The sequence below is a fragment of the Sardina pilchardus genome, chromosome 10, assembly GCF_963854185.1.
Source record: "Sardina pilchardus chromosome 10, fSarPil1.1, whole genome shotgun sequence".
Lineage (NCBI taxonomy): Eukaryota > Metazoa > Chordata > Actinopteri > Clupeiformes > Clupeidae > Sardina > Sardina pilchardus.
The window spans coordinates 14,209,351-14,224,144 of record NC_085003.1 but is presented as its reverse complement, the minus strand read 5'-3'; the positions used below and the strand labels follow the sequence as shown (position 1 = coordinate 14,224,144).

Genomic DNA, 14,794 nt, shown 5'->3' with positions numbered 1-14,794 from the left:
AACAGGTGAACTCATCAATAAGCTCTACCTGGCAGCTGATCAGAATCAGCTGATTTAAGTGAGTGGTTGGCACAGATATGTGGTAGGACTTTTACTTTCTGAAGCCAGAGTTTTCCACCTGGTAAAGAGCAGGGTGTGCATGCAGTGGTTTGAAATTGGTGAGTTCGATGCCAAGCTGCCACTGTTGTGCCTTTCTGAGTCGCTCCAGGGAGTGCCATGCAAATAACTGACGTCTGCAAGTCGCTTTGGATAAAAGCGTCAGCCAAGCAAATTAAAAAAAGAGAGAAATAAAGAGATCATTTGTACCCATGTGATGTGAGGAAATACAAAATGTTGGCTTTGCTATTATGAAAGAACGGCGCTTGTATAAACAGTGACGGCTAGTTTAGTCTATGCATGTGCGTCTGTGTGCCACGGATGAATACACACAATGAGAAGAGTTTTATTGAGTTGGGTCAATGCCATTCAACGGAGCAAACAGAAAGCATATGCTAGCCACTGACACCATGCGAGCATGTGAGCATGTACGTGCGCGCACACACACGTACTGTAGACACTCTAATACAATGGTTGTCTACGCTGAATACATTTGGTGAGGCTTATCAACAATTGATGACCTCTCATACAAAGCGCCATGGACACATTTCATCCAGTCAATATGTCATGTACTTTTCTTCTTCCTAACTGCAGCAGAACACATCCACAACCTGTTCATCCATTTCATGTAAATTCCTGGAAAATCTACTGCATACGTGTACGACAACAAAACAAATTATGTGGAAAAATGATCAGCAGGTGCCGGGGAAGCCACAGAGAGATTTCCTGGTCAATGGGATGTGTGTGTGTGTGTGAGGGGGGGGGGGGGTGGGGTGGGGGGGGGGGGGGGTTATCATGGTCCTCAAAGGTGTTGTGGTGGGATATTTTTGTCGGTAGATGACTGGCTGTGTGGGAGTCGTGGCTCTGTGGAGGTGTGGAGAGCGGAGGGGAAAGCTGCTTTGTGCTTCTGTCGACAGGCCCCAGAGATGATGAGCATGCTGCTGAAGACGCCCTGATTACAGGCCAGGCAGGAAGTGGACAGGCAGGAGAAAACAACCCACTCGTACGTACGCTCCCTGTGCTGTACGTGCCAGACGGCACATTTCAGAGCCATACACACACACGCGAGCACACACACACACACACACACACACACACACACACACACACACACTGATGCACAAATAATTACCAGAGTAACATCTTGTACTTTGAGTATGCTTTTGAAACAAGCAGAGGTCAGTGGGTCAAGCCTTAGACACTAATTAATGACACACACAACTGATTATCCAGCTTCTTAAATCATGTTCACACGCACACACACACACACACCAAAGCACTCTCAAATTCCATTCTTCCAGTACAACTTCATTTATCACCACACACACACACACACACACACACACACACACACACACACACACACACACACACACACACACACACACACACACACACACACACACACAGGCACACACACACACACACACACACACACACACACACACACACACACAGACACATTGCCTCTGTATCCCCTCATTAGGTGTAATGAGGGCCACACCACAGCCATGATAATGTGTGCTGTTCAACTCTCTCTCACCGTGTGTGGGTGTGCGATTTCCCTCCCAGCTTATGAGGGCCATTTCCCTTTCTTGCAGACGTCTGCTTCAAACCTTGTCAATGTAATGTCTCTAGCACCAAATGTTACCCTAAATCCACACTGGGCTGCTGGGAATGACGGCAACCAATAATTTTCTATTCACACAGACTGCCATTTCTGTGGCAGTTTATGCAATTTTTGTGCATGTTCTGGAGTTTTGAGTTGTTCCAGAGTCGATGACTGTCTGAAACAAACCTCTTTAGCTGAGAAATGACAGCTTTGAGGCTTGACAGAAAAAACGGGCGCAACATCAGGGTTCAAACAGAAACACATTAGGCACCTTAACTGTGCACGTCGCCCTGCCCACCCTTTGTGTTGTGACAAGAGATTCAGCATGACAGTGTTTTGAAGGCTAGATGACGTGTGCCGGTGAGGATAATGGAGGTTGATTGGGAGGTGCTGCAGGCCAGGGCCTGTTCTGGGGTCAGTGTGTGGCATTTGCCTCGGAGTGTGATGCTCGGTCATCTGTGAAAGCAGGCTAAAGCATCACCCCTGACATGTAACAAAAATAACACCAAACCCTGGCAATGCATAAAAATAGCAGTTGCTTCATCCATCTCATGCCACTGCACTTGAACTCCTTATGCCCGTTGTGTCACCTGACAATGAGGATTACCATCAGCGTACATGTCACACTTCATTCACATAAGCAACCCCGAGTTCTATAGGAGAGTTCTGACTTCTTAAAGAACCTATGAAGGCTTCTTTACAGAACACTCTTTAAGAAGTCTGATAAGGTTATCCATTGGCCAATTAAACATATCAACCATTTAAAAAAAAATGGGGAAATGGAGGCATTGTAAAGTGTGTTGAACATGATGAAGTGTACTGAGAAAGCCAAAGCATATGCACTGTTTCATATGGATGGTGCAATGGCATTCACATGCTGTGTCCCTACCGGGGCGTTCTCAACTTATCTCACCCAACTTTGGTCTTTGTTCCTTTCTGGTCTAAAAAGGGCCAACAGTGACATTAAAAGCAGCACAGGAGCCTTAATGATAAACTTTCATCACTCAGCCCACCTAAGACATGTAGCACACTTCACGTCCCCCTCTCTCTCTCTCTCTCTCTCTCCATGTCATGCTCTCCCTCCCTTCTCTCGTTAGTCTCAACCCTGGTGTGAATTAGCATCAGAAAGGGCTTCTCTGCTCTCCATATCAATCAGGCTTTTAATTAACAGCCTGCTATATTCCAGCTGGCGTCATCGGCCTGTGTGTGTGTGTGTGTTTGTGTGTTGGTGTGTGTGAGAGAGAGAAAGTGAGAGGTGTGTGTAGGTTGCTGTGGCTGCCTCCTCTGCGTATGCTCCATTTGGAAAGCAAATGAGCTGCTTTTTCAGGGCGCACAGCTTTCTCTTTTCATACGTGAGTGAGTGGTCTTCCTTACATGGGGCCGAATGCCGTAAACACTTCAAAAAGAAATGCCGGTCCTGTAAGGATGTAGAGATTCATGAGTGTGAGGAACGTGCAGACATGTGTGTGTGTGTGTGTGTGTGTGTGTGTATGTATAGTGTGCAGCGATGATTCATCCCTCTCATACACGCACATGAACACATGCAGGCAAACTTAAAACAACAACCGAGTCACATTCACACAATACTTGTGCAACTGAAGTAGTTTTCTGACGTCATGTTGACAGGAAGCTACATTGAGAAAAATCACAATGGTATCGATGGTTGAGTTCCTTTAAAATCTGTCCAGTGTTTATAGCATCAAATACATTTCACAGTGAAACTGCTGACAGAAGAGTAAAAAAACATCTACACATTACCACAAAATTACCTTTAACAAGAAAATGAATAATTTCAAATCATTGACATTCTGACATTTATAGAGAGCATTTACAGTATAGGAATTGTGATCTGACCATTTATTCCGGGACAACGGTGACTTCAGCATGAGGTTCAGTGTTTGTTATTTGTTCAGTTCTGTTATTTTACAGACAAATAATTAGAGGGCCGTCTCTTTTAATGCTAGGCTAAGTTCATGACAACCTTTATATATTCATAGAATATATATAAGCATAAGAATATGTTTAAGTAAGTTCAAGTATCAAGAGTAACACTTACATTTCAGTTACTAGAGTTAATTGTAAACTAATTACTTAAGCTGGATTTGGCTGGATTCAAGCACTTTCAACCCTGTTGTGGTAAATGTGCTATAACAATAAATTGACTTGACTCAGCACCATTTAAAACAACACTTTTTTTTTAAGAGTGACTTCTTTAGAGGCTTTCTTTTTATCAACACAATTCTGAATGTCAAGGCTGATGATCAGTAATGAACATTTTGATTAAATGCAAAGGGATTTGATCCCGAGACTTCAACAGCTCTTATCTGTGTCTGAGTCTCCTCATACCACTAACCCATATGAGCACATCACACCCAACAGCTTTAGTCTCGCTTCAATCCACCCAAAATAATGACAAAGGTTAAAGGTCAGTGAAAACGAGCAATATAAAAATGTATTACATTATTGAGGAGATCCCTTATACACACTTCAGCTAGATGACAGTTTGTTTCCGTGATTAGGCCGAGCCAGGACCACACGGACCCGGTCAAGCTCCGAGTACCAAAACATACTTTATTCACACAGAATATTGACACTGTGCATGGTCACCGACTGCACATGACATTATGATAACAAATATACCGCTCTAAAAGGGAATTACTGCAACATCAGATAAACTCTGCCCCCTCATGGCCAACCAGGGAGCTGATGTAGTCACTGTAAACGTGATTACCTGGGGTGTGGGATCTGCGCTGTGTTGTGCTTTATAATGTGGAATACAATGGTCTCTGCAGCAGCTAAATATTAGACCAGTCAGGAACTATGGATGTGACACGGTCCAGGCCACCACCGCTCTCAAATACTGAGGGACATAAAGTAGTAAGAGTATACACACAAGAATTACAAAAAGGAAAATATTTTTATTTAAACAAATATTTTTGTCTTCTACAAAAAATACAAATTCAGATACGATCAGGGCCATGTGTGACATCTAGGTCATAGATGCTGACTTACAGGCCAGTACAACGCAGTGCATGAATGAGTGAGTTCATGAATGAATGGGACAGGACATATGCTGTGTGTGTGTGTATGTGTGTGTGTGTGTGTGTGTGTGTGTGTGTGTGTGTGTGTGTGTGTGTGTGTGTCTGTGTCATCTTGGACGGGCCTGGTGTGGTTTAGACCTCAACTCTGAGCCTTCAAAGAGGGGACCTCCTTTCTCACAGAGTCTGCCATTTTGGGCTCCACGTCCGACAGGACCCCCACAAGGTGCTGCGCCTGATGGATAAACATGGGGTAAACAGGCGCAAGAATGCTGTTAACAAGCAAGTAAGTTTGACCTCAATCTTTGCAAGTAGCCACGTCATGAGTTTAACCCTTAGATGCATAGGCTACCAATACCTACACTCTTCCATGAGTGGGGTCAAAAATGACCCCAATTAGAATGCATGCGTTTTTTGCTGCAAACTCAAATAATGTCTTTCATTTTGGTTAAAGATGATGATTTTTATTATATATTTGTCAAAAAAAAAATTATTTAATGTTGGACATATAGATGTATCACTGTTTATTAAAAAAATATTACAAATCAGCTTTTAGAAAGGCAAAAAAGGTAAACATCCTAAAATTATCTCAACATAGGTGAATAGGGTAACATTTTTAACTTAGAGATATCTTCATGAAACTTTACCAGTTGAATATTCATATAAATAGGAGAAAAAAACGTATTGCAAGTTTTCTGTATTTATGTTTAAATATGCTAATTAGGTCATGTCTAATTAAATATGCGCTGATTTGCATATATGTTTTGATGCGAAGAATCTGACCGTTGGAAAAAGCCAGGTTGAAAATTATTTGTTTGTAGTGTTAATATATCAAATAAAAAAACATTTACAGAGGTGATTATGAATATCTTCTTTTGTTATCCAGTAAATCAGAAAATACTGCCAATTGGCTTAAAAAATGGATTTTCGCCCTATTTTTAGGCATAAAAAGTCATACAAATCAGACCAAGAACGCTATATCAACAAATCCCTCTGTAAATATCGCTTGGTGAATTCTGCTTCACAATGATGGGAAGAGCGGACATCGAAGGAACAAAAAATGACGTCGCTATGAACGCTTGGCCGTCACATTATATGATGATACTTAGATTTATGTTGTTGTGTAAAAATAGCCTTCAGGATGGTGAGACTGCTGACATGAGATGTGATAATCAACAGTAAATGTATACCTGACTGCCAGTTGATAAAAATCAAAAGATCCTAGGGTTAACTTTTGAAATTCCATAGAAAATGCTTGGGGTCATTTTTGACCCCACCTATGCGGATCGGTGGTATTGATACAAAACATGAAATTACTTAAAAAATATAACAATTAGACACAAATCCAAATGGCCTCATGTCAAAGACAACCTATTTGAGGAATACATGGAAGGTTCAATGAAAAAAAAATTAAATTAAGAAGATACTGCGAGAAAACAACCTCTGGGGTCATTTTTGACCCCACTTATGCATCTAAGGGTTAAAAAGGCAGTTAGTTTAAACCAAGCTTCTATGTTCTTCTAACACAGTAGAAGTGATTTTTCCAAAATGTTTGTCAAAATCACAGCCATGCCGCAAGACATAACCATTCCATAATAAAAGCTCAGTGTACAGGGAGTTTACATATAGTAAGTACATGTATGTTTAAGCGAGCGATGGGTGCTTGAATGGATGTGTATGCACTTGAATGTGTGCTTGAGTTAATGAAAGTGTGTCCATGTATGTGTGTACAAGTCTGTGATACTCTAAGTGTTTAAACATTTGAGTTTTGCGAGTGCCAGCAAGTGTGTGTGTGTGTGTGTGTGTGTGTCTCACCGCAGCAGTGTGTTGTGGGAGGAGGGCTTTGGTTGCAGACGAGCAGTTTTTCTCAGTTAGAAATCGTTTCTTTATCAACTCCAATACCTCGTCCTGCAGACATAAATGACACACAGACATGCTTTATGAAAAACATGACAGAACATCATAGAACTAACCTCCTTGTTTTTTTGAGACCACATAAGCATGAATAAAATTACCATCTGACAACGTCGAAGCATGAGCGACATACTGTAGCCTACTCACCACACATTCTACTCACCACACATTCAAACAAACACAAACAACTTCAAGATCCTTCTTTAACGCTATTTTCACTTATCCTGCCCCTACCTTACCCCCCCCCAATATGCACAATAGGTGAAGGAACTGACAATTTCACTGCATTCTTTACATTAGTAATCATATGCATGTGACAAATAAGCATCCCTGTATCCTTGTATCCTTGTATCCTTGTGTCTTCTTACCCTGGACATAACAAGAAGGATGCTGGCAAGTAGTTCACATGTACACTCCACCAAGGCCGTGAGCCGTTCATCCTCCTCCCCATGGCCCTCCTCTTCCTCTTCCTCTCGTCTCTGCGCATGGCCAGAGTCTGAGTGCCCTTCCTGTCCACGGTTCAGCTGGTTCTCGTGGTGGTATTGCAACACTCGCAGGGCACTACCCACCAGATTCAAATCTGTAGGAAAACAGCAAAGGCACCCAAGTTATAGCGACTAAAACAGCATAGGGCACAAGTTATAGCGACTAAAACAGCATAGGCACAAGTTATAGCGACTAGAACAGCATCTCTGGATATCGAGGAGAGTCTTAAATATCAATGTTATTACCGGAAACATTCAATGCTTTTAGTAATAAAACTACCATCGACACTGTGAGAGATGAGCTATGAACTAGGAAAAGCGCTGGTTTGTACAGTTAGTTGTGCACATGTACACATAGACAGTGATGCAGACAGAGAGCTGCACGTGCTCTTACTGGTGTCTGCGGAGACGTGCTGGTCTTGGCACGCGTAGAGGACAGAGAGCACGGCCACGGCGGGGCCCAACAGACCCTTCTGCTCCTGCAGGCTGAGGGCAGGGTCGTCTGGCTGGCACAGGTCTTCACACACTACCGCACACAGGAACGCCCACACGGCACCGCCAGGGCCATCCTCGCACACTAGATACACACACACAAGCACACATTTGATAAAAAAAATTAAAAAAAAACAATAATAAAAAAAAACGCTATTGCATTGCATTAATTACAAAAAAGAAATGTATGCACTCTCTATCCTAACTCTACCCTGCCCAACGGTTTACAGACACATGGCTTGGTGTTAGTGTCCATCAACACTCTAGAATAGAAGAATAGAATATATACTTTTTTGATCCCGTGAGGGAAATTCAGTTCTCTGCATTTAACCCAATTTAACCGAATTAGTGAATACACAGCACACAGTGAACATACAGTGAGGTGAATCACACGACCCAGAGCAGTGAGCTGCCTGCCCAACCAGCGGCGCTCGGGGAGCAGTGAGGGGTTAGGTGCCTTGCTCAAGGGCACTTCAGCCGTGGTGGACTGGTCGGGGATCGAACCGGCAACCCTCCAGTTACAAGCCCGATGTGCTAACCAGTACACCACGGCTGCCCCGGCTCTAGGTGTTGTTTCCCAAACTACGGCCGCGGACCAATGAAGAAATGAGGCCACTGGCACAATTGAATGGCATCATGCAACCCTTGCTAAGTTGCTATTGCTAATTGTGTGGGTCCTATGACCGCATACTCTGGACATGACTGGGCCTCAGGTCAGGCATTTGAGAAAAGCTGCTACTGTAACTAATTACGGCAACTAATTCAAAGACCATTCAACCAACAATCTGCAGCAGTGCCAAACTAAAGGACAATCCCTACTCCCTATATGACCATGCCATTAATTCTCCAAAAGTAAGAACTATATTCCCATGACAAATTAACTACAGTTAATTGTGTGTGATTATGCTCAGTAATCCTTACCCATGGCCTGTATGCCAACATCTACGGTGGTGAGGAGCTGAATGGCATGCAGGTAGACCTCCAGGCCCTCGGGGCTCTCCGACCTACGGGCAGAACACGCGATCATCACAACACGAACCCACTAGCCTTTAACCGATTCACTGGCTACCCTGCTGAAAAAAACAGCCTGACCAGCTTAAGGTAGTTGCTGGTTGACCAGCTTGTTAGACCATCCTATGATGGTTGATCAGCTAGATCAGCAAAACTCTTACGAAAACATACCTTCAGCTGGTTTACAGAGTTGACCATGCTTTGCTTGTCATACCACCTCAAGCTGGTCATTTTAGTAGGTGTTGCTGGTTTAACTGCCCATGCCAGCTTATGTAGGTCATTCTAGCAAACCAGCATGAACATCTTACACCAACAATGTCAAGCTTGGCAGGCTGGTCACCAGCATGACCATCTTACACCAGCTGTAACCCACACGACAGGCTGGTCACACCAGCATGACAAGCTTCCTCAGATGGTCACACCAGCATGTCCACCTGGTGGCCTAACCAGCTACACCAGCAAAGACCAGTAAAAGCTTGAGGAAAAACCATAAGCTGGTTTCTAGATGTTTTTTTTCTGCAGGATAGTGATATATAGATTGTGTACACACACACACACACACACACACACACACACACACACACACACACACACACACACACACACACACACACACACACACACACACACACACACACACACACACACACACACACACACACGAGGTACTACATAATGATTACACTGCAATTATACTGTATTTCTCATGTGATTCTTACACTTACATTTCTCCATGCACATTTATACACACCGATACACTGCACACCATCCAGTCATACACTGACCTTGACTAGGCACTAATCACATTGCTCATACTACTTAAATCTTACACAAATGTCTGTTCACGCTCTCACTCTCCCTCTACCTCACAAACACATGCAGTGACCTTGGACGAGCACCTTGTCTCTTGTCCATTACTTTTATAGACTTACACAAATGCTCTCACTTGCACACACTCACACTCTCACTCAGCTCTCAGAGGGTATTAGACACAAGCATGCACGCACACACACACACGCACATACACACACGTGTGCACACACACACACACACACACACACGGCGGGCAGACCTAAGCTGCTTGGCAGCCTCCAGCAGAGAGGTCGTCACGTCTGGCCGAGGCTCATCCCCGTTACAGTCGCCCTCATTCTGATCGCCAAGACAACCGCCGCCGGACACCCATCTCTTCATCAGCTCCTCGTCCTCATCAAAGAGCTTATCCACCAGCTCCCCCACCTTCACCAGGAGATCCACTGAGGGGAACAGACAGGGAGAGACAAGGAGACAGGAGGGAACACAGAAGGGCAACAGGGAATGGACAGAGAGAGAGAGAGAGAGAGAGAGGGCCAGAAGGTTAAGAAAGAATGATACAGACAGAAGCGTGTGTGTGTGTTAGTGTGTGTCTGTTTATGTGTCTGTTTGTGTGTGTCTCTCTCTCTCTCTCTGTGTGTTTGTGTGTGTGTGTGTGTGTGTGTGTGTGTGTGTGTGTGTGTGTGTGTGTGTTCTATACCATTGGTGGAGCTGCTCATGATGAAGCAGAGGTTGGGGCAGACGGAGGGCTGTTGCCTGATTCTCTCCAGCCACAGGGAGGACACATCAGCATGGGACATGCAGGTCAGCAGCAGCCTGAGGACGTGGGCCACAGCACAGATACATCCCATAAACACATCAACATGGATACATACCATAATCATAGCGACACTGATACATCCCATAAACATATCAACAAAGATACATCCCATAAACATATCAACATAGGTACATCCCATAAACATATCAACAAACATGCATCCCGTAAACATATCAACACAGATAAATCCCATAAACATCAACAAACATGCATCCCATCAACATATCAACATAGATACATCCCATAAACATATCAACAAACATGCATCCCGTAACATATCAACACAGATACATCCCATAAACATATCAACATAGATACGTCCCATAAACATATCAACAAAGATGCATCCTATAAACATATTTGGTAGCCTGGAGACCAGACTTTCTTCGCAGAGAGTCTGGCCTAGATCCATTCGCGAATGTTTATTTCCTGGTTGGTGGACACTTGTCTGAGGTTTGAAATCATCAGAGTTCAATCACTAACGTTTGCTAATGACATAATGTTAACCACGAGGGAAACAATGATAATGATAGGCTTGAAACTTACAAGTAATCGCTCTCGGGAACACCCTCTGTTCACTGATTGGGCGGAGGTGCATACTGTAGAATGGCCTCTTGGGGCTTATTGCTTAATTATAAACTTCTACCAATTTGGTACAGTGTGAAAAGCATGCATTGAGAATACCATTTTGGAGATGTAACATGTGTTGCTTTGTAGAAGATCATATATTGCATACCTTCCTAATGCTATCCTGTAAGAGACATTTTAACAAGTGTATCAGAGCTCATGTGTGAGCTGTGACTCTAATGGCAAAATGCACTACCCACTGACCGGCTGATTGTTGACCTTCATATCAACGTTGCCCAAATTAATGTCAAACACATGCACATACCGGTGCTGCATTAAAAAGAAATGGACTTGCGTCTCTTACCTGCAGGTCTCCAACAGAGTCGGGGGGTCTGTATCGCCAAGGAGAAGCAAAAGTACCGCTCTAAGAGGATAGAAGTAGATATTGAGCAAAGGACATGGATGAAAGACAGAAGTCAGTTGCAAAGGTTAAAAATCTTTTTTATATGTACAATACATACAAACATGTATTTACTCACGCTAGATCTTCATTCTGACTGAGATCCAAACAGGTGTCATGGAAACAGGCCATATTACCCAGAATGCCCACACATATCTCCTGCAAGACAACAACATATGTACTGTATTGTGAGTGTCTGTGTCTGTAATGAAATGTCTTTTTAAAGATTTAAAAATGCTTCACATTGTCAATGTTGAGATGTACCTAAATGTTTGCTATGAGTAAGATTTGGTGCAATTCATCCCATTCATACACCTTACCAGAAGTTAGCTAGATAGTGGAATACAGGTTCTGAGTAGTCTACAAAGTTAGTAGCACATCATCCAGGGCACACTGAAGAGACAAACTTACGGTGAGCCGCGGGCATCGAGATTTTGCAATCACGCCCAACAGGATATCAGGAGCTTTAAATTCCTGGAGGAATCCAGCAACATCCTACAAAAGAGTAAACAAAACAATTCACATACAGGTGAATGTGAATATTCATCTATATTGAGCTGAAGGGGGAGTGAATGCTTGTCTCTGTAGGTGCTTCACCTGATCCATGGCCATGTCCCACACTTTACACAGCTCATCCTCTTGCTCTTCTGACAGCTCACTCAGGCCGTCACCATCTCCTGAGTTCTGCTCTGTTATAGCCTGCAGTGATGCAGTTCATTTTAGTGATATACTTGATAGTACTATATTTGCATATTCTAGTGATATACTTAGTAGTGACATACTTTTGCAAGAGAAGGCTCACTGTAAAGGCATAGGCTACTCATGCACAGATTGCACACTCTAGGCCATGCATAATCTATGAATCAACAACATCCAAGCTGAGTGACATGATCCTTTCAATACATTTACAACGTAAGTAATCTAACGTAGTAGCCTTTGCTTGATGTTGTCACTTTCCAGTGCCTTTTAATGTCTTTTTCAACAATTTCAGTAAAAGCTAAGTTTCTCCGCATTAAGTTACCTGTATGAGTCGGGTCAGCGTGCTGAACAGCCAGTGTTTACTGTACACCGTTGCTCCAATGGCGTCCACTTCATCTGTAGCCTCTGCTTCCTCGTTTTCAGGGGGGGGCGAAGGGTTTCGGTCTATCACCGGCGAGTTGCTGTATTCCTCGGAAGAATCTGACATGTTGGTCTCTTTCTAATAGCGATCATAAGCCGAAAGCGTTGGTCATAACCATAGCACCAGCATAGCAGACGGTTTTGTTCCGCATGGCGCGCTACGCTGAATGTCCACGTGGTAAACATGAAAATGACGTCATCACGTAAAACACGTAGAGCCAGAGGGAAAGTAATCTCATCGCCATCTAGTGGTTGCGTTCCTACAGGCTAGCGGGAGTGGATGGGATTTTCTTTTAGAAAAAATATATCTCGGCCCAGAATGGGAACTTAGTTAAATGCCTTCAATACGCTATGCATTTAGGTCAGCTCTATTGCTTCTAGTGTTCATACTTAATTTTTTAGGATCAGTTTTATTGTTTTGAGTTTGTTTGTAACATGGTGATAACGAACTACAGTAGGCCTATCATTTGACGTCACCAGTTTGGGCGCTTCATCTCCAACTGATCAAAACGGCAATTTGCTAACTGGCTTTACATATTTTTGTAATAACAGAGAGCGATGTAAACCGCGTGGTAATTACCTTTATGTTGGGATAACTTGTGTTGTGCTCCTACTCACACAAGAGCTGGCAGTAGTCTAAGTGTGATTGTCTACTAACTAACCAACTAGCTAACAGGCTAATAAACAAACCATGCTAGGTGAGTAACATACTGTAGTCTATGCGTGGAAGGGTGTCACCTCACTTGTAGTTGTAATCCATTTATGAAATGAAACAAGTAATTACGTTTTTTTAAAAATAAGGCGAAATAGGGTCTGATATTTCCACAGTTAGTAGATTATTACAGTATGTAGACTGAAAAATATTTTTGGTGGATAAGATCGCTGGTATAGCTGCGTAGTATTTATTTGAAAAGTCGGTCTATGGGACTTAACATTGGAGCTGCTCTTCGATAGGAAGGCAACCGCTTGGGGCGCTAGTTTTCACTTTCCCTCCCTCTAATAAGGGAAGAACTGCCACTGTCGTTATACTTCCGGTTTTGAAATGGTTGCAGTTCCACGCTGGTTCCATTAGAGGCGCTCACATTTGGAGTGCAGAATGAATGGAGGTCTATGGAGCGATACCCCTCAAAATCCACTTTTCTCAGAATATAATTTTTTGTCAATTCATTTGAATGTTGTTTCGAACGGAAATTCCTTTCGAAAGGAATCCAACAAAACTGAACACTAATTCCAAGGTTCTTGAGCTGTAGCAGCAGGTGTTTGATTTCAATAACCAGATCTTGAAGAGTGATCTGTATTTAAAGGTATACTACTGTATGCAGGATTGGCGATTTCATCGCCGGTTTCGCTTCCCCTACAGCTTTAGCGTGTATATTTGACAAAACTCCTCAATCGGTCAGTCTGCCGTGCCTTTTCATGAGACTTTACATGACACTTCCTGGAGTAGAGCATGGGTGCGTGCCCGGTGTCTCCTGAAGTTGCAAGTGTGGTTTTATCGCTACAGACCACTAGAGCGGCCAAAAAAGACACCGTTCGACCGGTAATGACTCATTTAATCATATATAACAGTATGGAACGAATTGATTAACTGAAAAACGTTGCATAGTATACCTTTAAGCTACTGTATATAAGGCTGCCAAAGAGTCTGTACAGATCACATTTCTCAATGTCTTGACCTCTTCAATCCACCTAAGGGCTGTTATTAGTCCAGTCATCTCAATAGAGTATATGGCCAAACAATTATTTACTCTATACCCCTGTCTTTTATTAAATTCTGGAATATATATCCCAATACCACCATGTCCATCTTGTGGATCTTTTAACCCATCTGTATACAGTATATTTTAACATATCCATAGATGATGAATCTATATATCCCTGGCAATATGCTGCAAAACTTTGGTCATCTGGATACTCTTTTTTTTCTTATCAGTAGTTCACTGTTAACCTCTGGTGATGGGAGAAACCATGGGGGGACTGAACTAAGAATTAGTGAAGGACTACGTACATTTAAGTTCTTTAATTCCATGTTGTTCTACTATACTATATTCCAGCCAAACCCTTTTGAAACTTACCCAACATGTTAAAGATAACTTTATACCTTAAACTACAGTAAGTGGAGATTCTTCAGCTTCTATTAATAAAGCACTTGTTGGTGTTGTTTTAATAGCTCCTAGAGCAATTCTTATAGCTTTAAATTGAACCCTCTCAAGCTTTCTTAAAGAAGTTTCGCATGCTGAACTACATCCATAGTCTATGGAAGATCTAATTAAAGCTATGTAAATATACATCAAAGACTTTCTATCTGCTCCCCAATGCTGTCCAGTGATCCTCCTCATAAGATTTAAAACCTTTTTACATTTTGTTTCT

At 42.7% G+C, this 14,794-nt stretch overlaps 1 protein-coding gene across 2 annotated transcripts; it reads right to left on the bottom strand.

The window, feature by feature from the left end:
* Positions 1-4,606: 4,606 nt before the first annotated feature.
* On the bottom strand, positions 4,607-13,662 carry saal1 (serum amyloid A-like 1). Of its 2 annotated transcripts, XR_009940464.1 has the most exons (13): positions 12,327-13,662; positions 11,903-12,004; positions 11,717-11,800; positions 11,385-11,464; positions 11,210-11,269; positions 10,159-10,274; positions 9,721-9,901; positions 8,559-8,641; positions 7,540-7,722; positions 7,029-7,240; positions 6,562-6,654; positions 4,830-4,981; positions 4,607-4,795 (listed from the first exon to the last, which is right to left on the bottom strand). XR_009940464.1 is itself a non-coding variant. In XM_062548212.1 (12 exons), the coding sequence occupies exons 1-12, from the start codon at positions 12,489-12,491 to the stop codon at positions 4,889-4,891; spliced, it is 1,452 nt and encodes a 483-aa protein (XP_062404196.1). In that variant the 5' UTR covers positions 12,492-13,662; the 3' UTR covers positions 4,607-4,888. The 2 variants fall into 2 exon arrangements, 1 of the variants encoding a protein (XP_062404196.1); XM_062548212.1 differs by having other exon boundaries at positions 4,607-4,981.
* Positions 13,663-14,794: the final 1,132 nt, after the last annotated feature.

Bases quoted from the DNA above. Each gene is read 5' to 3' on its own strand.
- saal1 (XM_062548212.1), bottom strand. From the start codon at position 12,491: ATGTCAGATTCTTCCGAGGAATACAGCAACTCGCCGGTGATAGACCGA. The intron at 11,270-11,384 runs GTGAGTAAATAC...CTATCCTCTTAG, and splicing joins AGTCAGAATGAAGATCTAGC to AGCGGTACTTTTGCTTCTCC. The intron at 9,902-10,158 runs GTATAGAACACA...TGTTCCCCTCAG, and splicing joins CATGAGCAGCTCCACCAATG to TGGATCTCCTGGTGAAGGTG.